General features: G+C 41.1%; 1 protein-coding gene across 1 annotated transcript; it reads right to left on the bottom strand.

The window, feature by feature from the left end:
- Positions 1-486: 486 nt before the first annotated feature.
- On the bottom strand, positions 487-6,115 carry dhdh.2 (dihydrodiol dehydrogenase, tandem duplicate 2). Its single transcript, XM_076288155.1, has 7 exons — positions 6,025-6,115; positions 4,459-4,570; positions 3,991-4,154; positions 3,557-3,809; positions 3,091-3,215; positions 1,367-1,517; positions 487-658 (listed from the first exon to the last, which is right to left on the bottom strand). The coding sequence occupies exons 1-7, from the start codon at positions 6,112-6,114 to the stop codon at positions 549-551; spliced, it is 1,005 nt and encodes a 334-aa protein (XP_076144270.1). The 5' UTR covers position 6,115; the 3' UTR covers positions 487-548.
- Positions 6,116-8,945: the final 2,830 nt, after the last annotated feature.

The following is an 8,945-nucleotide window of genomic DNA, read 5'->3' as shown; positions in this document are numbered from 1 at the left end:
CATTACTAACTCACACATTCTCACAACAACTCAGCATTGTTCACTCTAGGCAGTCTATACATAGGCAGTCTATACATTGGCAGTCTGGCCTTAGCTAACTTGGCGTCAGTATATTGTCAATAGTATTGTTTATGTCATGGTAATGGTCTCACTACTGGAAGTGCCTGAATAAAAACCTGATGTAACGTCATGCAACACAAGGCTGGATGATGTGAAGAGGTGGCCATGCTTCTCTGAACAGCTTTCTCTCCACGTCTGATCAGTATTTTTCCACTCTGTCCAACTTCATAACTGATACTTGTCTATATAATGGGGGACTTGTAGGCAGTTCAGGGCCAGCTCATGCGTGTTAAGTAAGATAATAAAATGTGTGCAGTCAACAATAGTTTAATGTTATGGATAAAACTCACAACACTTATAAATGAGAATGGTACTGTTATAATCATACCACTTGTCACACCAGGTCAGAGGACAAAAAGACATTAATCTCTTTATAGATTAAATTTATTGACTGGACTATGAACAGTGTGTGTGAGCGCGTGTCAAGGTCATTGGCAGTCCTGGATGTAAGTGACCCCCACCTGTCGTCTCGCCTCGTCCATGATTTCCATCAAGAGGGCGGAGTCTGCCAGTGTCATGCGCGGACTTTCCTTCATCCCTGCAGAAGAGGAGAGCAGACCACAGGTCAGACTTGAACTGGTCTTCATTATTCCCACTTAACAAAATGCACTTCTGCAATACTATCTCTAAAGAAACACATTACATCCCACAAAAACATACAGTGACTGGGTTTAGAACTGGGTTATGATATTCCAGCAGTACAAAATCCATCAAGAAATTCAAGTCACAAAGAAGTAACGCCATAACAAGATCCAACTGATATTTCAATTTTAGAATGTATACAGTATGTTTCCTTATTATTATTTTAAGTATATGAAATAAGTTTGATTGGGGAATTCAGCTGTGTAACATGTCATCTCAACAAATACACTAAGACAATTTCCATAAACTTACATCACCATGAGACACACAGCACCCCCTTGTGGTTTAAAGAAAACTGCATTACAGGCTTGCTAGAGGCTTTTCATTTAATAGAAAGAAAATATCATGACTTTGTAGAAAATATTAATGTAGGTTTCCACATGGCTATCCTATATGCACCTAGAATGTATGTAATACACATAAAATACACATATAAGGAAGTGAATTTGCCTCAACGGCACTACAGGCCTATAAACTCAGCAGGTTTAAACCACAACCACGGGAGTTTCATGAGTTAGATACTCCAGCAGTGACTCATTCCATATAAAGCAGGTTATTGTGTTATATAAACATGTGTTGTGCTGTGGTTGGCGTGCAGCCATACCTTTAAGTAGACACTGGCGCACCTCCTCGGCCTCATAGCGCATGCCCGTGCTGTTGGTAAAGTTAATGGGCAGGTACGGCTCTGGCACGGGATACTGCGTCTCCTTCCCATTCACCACCAGGGACGTGGGGCACCACATGTGTTCAGGAACCTGCACTCGACGCCAGGGCAAACATCAGGAATGTGACATTCCAATTGACATTGATTCACTGTATTTGGAGATGACTCCATTTCAACCAAAACCTATATATTATTTTACAGATTACTGTGAATATTGTATAAGAATTGTTCTATATATCTATGCTCCATAATTCATACATACAAATGTCCGGCATAGCTGCAGGTGCAATAATAATAATAATAATAATAATAATAATAATAATAATACAAATGTAATTGTGCTTTTGCACTCAGACACTTTAGAGTTTTATACATAGGTACAAAGACAAAGTACATAGACAAGGTTACATAAACAGAGAAAAGAAAACACACAGGTGCATGGACGAAGCAGAGGACAAAGCTAGAGAGGTGGGCAATGGGGAAAAAGAAAAGGAAAAGCTGGGAAACAGGAAAAAGCAAGTTCGAAGAGGTGAGTTTGACTGTTTGATGTGTTCGGGTAGGACGTTCCAGAGGGAGGCTGAGAAGACTTTGTCGCTCCAGGTCCCGAGCTTAGTCCTGATGGTCTTGAGTGTGTTTGCATCGATGGACCTGAGGCTAATAGACTACTTTCTGGGATCACAATATGCTTTACATTTTATGCTTTTTCCAAAAGCTTTTGAGATCTGGAAATGGATCAACACTCAAGTAGGACACAGTCATCTTAAAAATAATATTTAAGGGGAATGCAATAAGTAATTCCAAAAAATGTGTCCATCCAGGTCCTGTAAATCCTATGTTTAATTAGAGGACTATCATGTGAACTTATCCTTTTAGACTATTCACTGAAGCTACAGTAATTAAAAGATAGGATTAAAATCACACCTGTAATTTACAAATACTGTAGATTCATCTCATCAATCCTTAAGGAAATCCCCTTCCAGAAATATAGATACACAGTGAGTGTAAACCTAAGCTGCAATCAACTTCAACCCAAACCTGAATTAATCCTTAACACTACAGTAAATCAAATGTTTAACAATAAACAGAGGTACAGGAGGGGCCTCCCATGGATAGAAAAAGAGCTGACCTTTTAGGATGCTTTGTCTGCTGGGAAGGATTGTTTGACTCAAACACGCGACTATCACTGCCCCCCTCTCCCCAGCTCATTGTGAATGTGTACTGTGATGTGCGTTTTCTGTGTAGTGGTCACCAGGGTTGTGCACAATTCGAATTGCAATTCTGCTTCCTGTTTGCTACCTCAGTTGAAATGCAAGTGAAATTCAAGAATTGGAATTTAAGAGCCATTTTCAATTCGATTCTGGAATTTTGCACAAGCCTGGTGGTCACAACCCCCAAACCCAAAGCCCAGAGGTGCGTTCAAATTTACAAACATAGGCGACACGTTTGGAAACAATTTCTGTTTGTCTGGGGTTCTTTGCAAACGTTAGCAGACATTGGAAACAGTTTGAGGGGTTTATTCTCCGCGCATACACAGGAGAGCTGGACCAAGGGTTACCATTAAAATAAAATGTTTACACAAACTTGTTCAAAATGAACTGCTTTATCTCCCCCATCTCCATTGTGGCTGTGTACTTTGTTGTGCGCTTTATGCGGGACTAGCTCACCCTGATACTGCCTTTGGTGCCAGAGATAACCGCATCGTTGGGGAGCGCCATCGTGACGCTGCAGCGGCACACGGCCATCCTGCCCCGCGAGAACTTCAGGGTCACCACCATGGCCTCGTCCACCCCTGCAGAACGCGCACAAACACACACAGAGCCCTAATTGTTTGCATAGTTAATGAGCTTTAGTTATACTTTATAATTCACATTTTGCTCAGCATTCAAATTAGGGTCTACAATAGCTTCAACTTCATTCTAAAAATGGTAACAAACATTACATACTGAGAAAGTTGCTGTCTTGAGGATCTTACAAAAAATTTAACTTGCCAATACAACTCAATATCAAACTCAGGTCTACACCTCAATAAGAAAATGCTCATATTTGTAAGACATAGCACTGTAAAACAAACAACTTGACTTCTGTGAAATCATCAGTACAGCTGAAAGCCAGCCAAAAAGAACAGTTTACCTGTGTCTAGACAGACCCCAGTGGCCTGAACACACTCTGGCTTCTCTCCATTGAACACCATGAGCACAAACTGCAGGCAGTAGATGCCTATATCCAGCAGGGCTCCACCACCCAGTTCCTTTTCCACAGATCGGGGGATGTGTGCGATGGGTGTCCCGAAGTCTGCCCGCACCATCTTCACCTCCCCCACCTCCCCCTGTGCCAGCAGCCTGCTGATCTCCAGGGAGGCGGGGAAGAAGCGGGTCCACACAGCCTGTGGGGAGTAGGACACAGAGGAAGTGAAGATAATCATTGACTTGATAGCATCTTCCCCGATTTGTTTGCCACACATTCATTTAGCACATTCAAATACTGTACATAAAACACACATAGAGTAGGTTATAGCTTTGTATTCAAGGTCATTAACAATACTCAGACACATCCAAGCAGTTCACCTCCATGAAGAAGACGCTGTTGAGCTTGGCCTCGGTGACCATCTCCTGAACTTCCCTGAGGTTCATGGCCAGAGGCTTCTCACACAAGACATTTTTCTTGGCGTTCATGAAGAGCAGACTCACTGGCAGATGACTGGGGTGTATGGTGCCCACATACACCACATCTACGGGACACAGCAGGGAGAAGATCTCTCAGACACGGGTACCAGGTGAGACTATAACGCTATAAAGATATCAACTTTCCAAGAGAAGGACAGGGTTTGAAATCAATTTAATATTAAATGTGAAAGGTAATATGAGCTTGGAAATTGTTCATGTCAATGCACTCAGTGGGTATGAAAGTTACGTTCATGACATGAAAAGGTCTTGGGCATGAGGTGAACTAAATGACTGAGTCTTATTCAACCTGCACGTTGAATAAATGTATCCACCACCAAAAGGTGGGAAATCTGTTGCATGAATACTCACCAACTTCTGTATCTTTGGCCAGGTCTTCATAGCTGGCATAGACACGTGGGATGTTGTGTCTCTGCGCAAAGTCCTGAGCTCGCGGAAAGCTACGAGCAGCTACAGCAACCACCTGAATATGTGGTACAAACATGAACTAGGCTACAACCCCACGGACCACCACCGTAATAATTGCTCAAAGTAGCTTACTAGTATGTGGTATCTCCTGATCTTAGAAAACAATACATAAACATCTATAGGCTTAGTAGTCTTGGTCTTATTAGAGGTCCCAAGGAGCGAAGCTGCTGGATCCCTTTTGTTTTTGTAAGGATTATTATTGTTTCCCTTTTCTGCCCTAAAAGTCCCAACGGCACCATACTTTCCATCTGTATATGACAGTGACCTAACAGAATTGCATTTATTCATTTAGCAGATTATTTTAATCCAAAGTGATTTACATATGTCAATTACATTACAAGGGACTACATTGTCCCCAGAGCAACTTGGGGTTAAGTGCCTTGCTCAAGGGCACAACGGTGGAAGATGGGAATTGAACCCACAACTTTTTAGGCTACTACACGCTGGTCCAGCTCCTTAACCACTATGCTACCACTGCCGGTTTCTAATTCTAATGACCTCACCATTACCCTAAGGGGCGATATAATAAGCACATTTACATTATTATTATTATTACATTACATTACTTTGGCTCATATCTCAAACACAAAAATATATTTTCTTCTGATTCCTTGCATGGTCCTGAATCAAACACACGCAACCACACCCATTTCCGTTCAAATTTGTCCACCATTTTTAAAAATTATTATAAGTGAAACTAATCTCTGGTAATTTTGAAATTGACTTCGTAGGAAGGTCTCCAGGCAAACCTGCAGTGCAAATTCAAATTTGCTAACAGGTTTGTCTGGGTTCACCCAGGCCAACTGACATTTACTAACATTTCCTAAACTGCAGGTACCTTTTTCATCTTTTGAATCTGTCAAACAGTTAAACCATTTCCCCCTTGGGACCACTTATCCAAACTGCTTGGACCTGGACCAATTTATCGCTTATGGCTATATTTTAATTGTTTTCATTATTATTATTATTATACTTTCGACTCGTAAAACGACGTGTAGGGTATTTTCTATTAAGAAAATACCACATTTCACAGTAAGAGGCATATTAGAACCGTTTCAGCAACAGTGTGTCTCCCCAAACGAACAAGGGTAATGTGGCGTATGTGCATTCCCATATCAGCGACAGCAAAAATCCAAAAGACTGCAACTCTGACCAAATCTGAGAGCGCAATATTATGTCCGCTTCGTGACCTGTTGTAGCGCAAGCACGTGCCATCTGAACCTTACTATGCCATATACGCTCAACTCCAAGTAACTTCTGCATCTTGTGCGCTCGGGGCCAGATTGTTATCACAAATAACGTTACATTACAACAAGTCGGTCAGATTTAGTTGTTGAGCCTGCGCTGCGTGTGGAGCGACTGTCATCTGTAGTTTCATTAACAGTGTCAAACAAACAGCACAACGTTGAGATTTTACTAGACATGTCTGATATGTGTAAGTGCCTGTACCTGGTGGTCTTCTGGGGGGAGTGACTTAAGAGCGACGGTGAAATCATGGCTGATCTGCCCCGCGGTACAAATCCCCCACCTAGTTGCCATTTTGCAGTCGACTAACCATATACAGTTAAGGGCGGAGACTTCATAAGCTACTTTCTGATGCTCTACATCTACCCACCACACGAGGGAGACCGTCAGCAGATACTGATACACCGATGTGATTGGTTCCTCGCGATGCAAGGAGTTAAAGTAAAATGCATCATTACTCGTTGCCAGAGACAATTCAGATTGTGCTTTCGCGAGAACTCTGGATTTCCAGGGTACTATAAATGTGTAGCATTTCTATAACCAGAATTCCGAAAAAGTTGGGACACTTTGTAAAATGTGAATAAAAAAAGAATGTTATGATTTACAAATCATGTCAACTCTATATTTAACTGAGTAGTTCAAAGACAACATATCAACTGCTGAAGGAGAGAAATGTTACTGTTTTTTGGAAAACATATGCTCATTTTGAATTTAATGCCAGCAACACGTCTCAAACAAATTGGGACAGGGGCATTTTTACCACTGTGTTGCTTTACCTCTTAATTTAACAACATTCTGTAAATGTTTATGAACTGAGGAGACCAGTTGCTAGAGTTTTGAGAATGAAATGTGGTCCCATTCCTGCCCGATATAAGATTTCAGATGCTCAACAGTCTGGGGTCTTCTTAATCATGTTTTTCCATCACATGATGCACCCAATTAGATAGGTCTGGGCTGCAGAAAGGCCATTTTAGCACCTGGACTCTTCCTCTATGGAGCTGTTTAAATATGTGTAGAATTCATTTTGGCATCGTTTTCCTGAAATAGTCAAGGTCTTCCCTTAAAAAAGACATTGTCTAAATGACCGTACCCTGTGTACATCATTCAGAATTGATAGCCTTGTAGCCCACAACAATCATGTAGCCAGAAGATCTATAAACTCTGTTTATGTCATTGATGTCTCCATATGGCACCAACATTCCTGAGTGTAGGCCTACATCATCTGTGTCAATGGAGTTAGCTATGGCCCTAGTGACCTCTGAAACTCGGAAGGGGCTGTACTGTACATGTGATTGTTGTCTAAGAAAACCTAGTCTGGATTGATGGCTCTAAGTGGGTGTGAATGGTGACAACAGGGTTTGGTTTGGCATTAGACGTGCAGACATGATATGTAGCCTATTGATGTATGGAGTTGATGTCTTCATAGGAAACCCACACAGAGGCAGTATAGCACATTGTGAGCATCAATGACAGCAGTGGGATGGATCAAAAGCACAGAGGACAGTTGGCAAGAGCTTGTTGGTTTGGTTAGTGGTAGGAGTAGTCTCCATAATCATCATTAAAGTGACAACTGAGCTGCGTTCAAATTGGGAAAACAGTGGCGAATGTTCATGGTGAATATGTTTTCTCTGAACTGTTAAATTCGGACAATTTGGTGTAAACATTCCATTGTAACAGCAACACTTTGTCCAGCTCACGTCCAGCTCCACTGTATGTTCGCAGAGAACTACCTCCTTAGACTGTTTGCAAGTGTTCGCCGAGAACTCAAGGCAGACAGATATGGCGCGGGAATCGTGCCAAAAACCTTCCAACTGTCCATCTGATCGACCAACTAAATGTCATACCACCCACCTTACTGGCATGTATCAGAACAATTGCCTTTTTATAAGCAGGCTTCATACCCACATGAACTTACACATATCCAACATCTGCCCAGAATTGGTGCAACATGTAATTCTGTTGGAACTTGATAGATACATGTAGGCTTGTGTTGGAACATGAATACATGTAGGAACACTGTGTACACTGTTGAAACTATGTTGAAATTTATTTCAATTTGGCTGTAGGCTACGTTTAAAGTTCCTAAAAGTTCCTATGGTTCACAACCACTCGCAATATGCTATCGACACTAGTTAACCACAATTTGTAGCCCTTTGATCATGTTAAGCGTTGCTTGCAACATAATGTGAAACTAAAATCTAAGATAGTAGAAAATGATGTTTAAAAACAAACAAACAAAAAACAAAAACATAACCTCCGGAGAGGTACACTACAAAATTGTCGTTACATGACAAAGCAATGAACGTGCTGGTAGGCGTTTGACATGATGTTTGATGGATCCACCAGTTGGTAGGAAGGGAGGTTTTTGGCATCATTTCAGTATAAGTATATATACTATGTACTATAAGTATATATACCACGCAGAAACCAGTTCGCAAACGTTAGTAAACATTTGCCTATGTTTGCGAATTTGAACATACCTCTGATCTTAAGTGTCTAGAAAACATGTGAATTCCTTGCGGTTACCTTTCAAGACACTGGACTCCAGGGACCTATTTCAAAATTTCCACATAAAATAAATCTCACACCAATCTGGGAAAAAGCTCCATGTGCTACAATGCACTATAGCAGTGGTTCTCAACCTTTTTTCAGTGATGTGAAATACCCCCTGTGAAATATTTTTTCAGCCAAGTACCCCCTAACCAGCGCACAAGAATTACCGCTATGCTTTAACCACGACTCCATCGTTTGAGTTTTGACAGTGATTGACAGGTGATGGCGGGTGGCATGTGACAGGTTGGGTCGAACCATCCTGGTATGGGGGGGACTCTGGGTTTTTAGGATAATGAAATTGAATAGCCTACTGAAATATACAATTTATTTTATGAACTTATATTTTCCTGAATTTTTTCATGTATTAGTACTAGCATTGATTTTATTTTTGATTTTTAAAGAATTAAAATATAAAAAGCGTATTACAAAAATTCTTATATTTTGACATGCATCTCACCACAGCAAGCTCATAGACTGTCAGACTGTCCTGAATCTGGCAATATTATTGCCATGGTGGAGGGATTCTCTGGGGCTAAGCAATTTACAGACATACTGTATGTGGTGTGCGCCTT

Source organism: Alosa pseudoharengus, unplaced genomic scaffold, assembly GCF_046254945.1.
Source record: "Alosa pseudoharengus isolate Yale_2024_CS ecotype anadromous, Long Island Sound unplaced genomic scaffold, YU_APseudo_1.1 YU_APseudo_1.1_scf_16, whole genome shotgun sequence".
Classification (NCBI taxonomy): Eukaryota; Metazoa; Chordata; class Actinopteri; order Clupeiformes; family Clupeidae; genus Alosa; species Alosa pseudoharengus.
The sequence above is the reverse complement of the archived record's forward strand: the minus strand, read 5'-3'. Positions and strand labels throughout refer to the sequence as shown.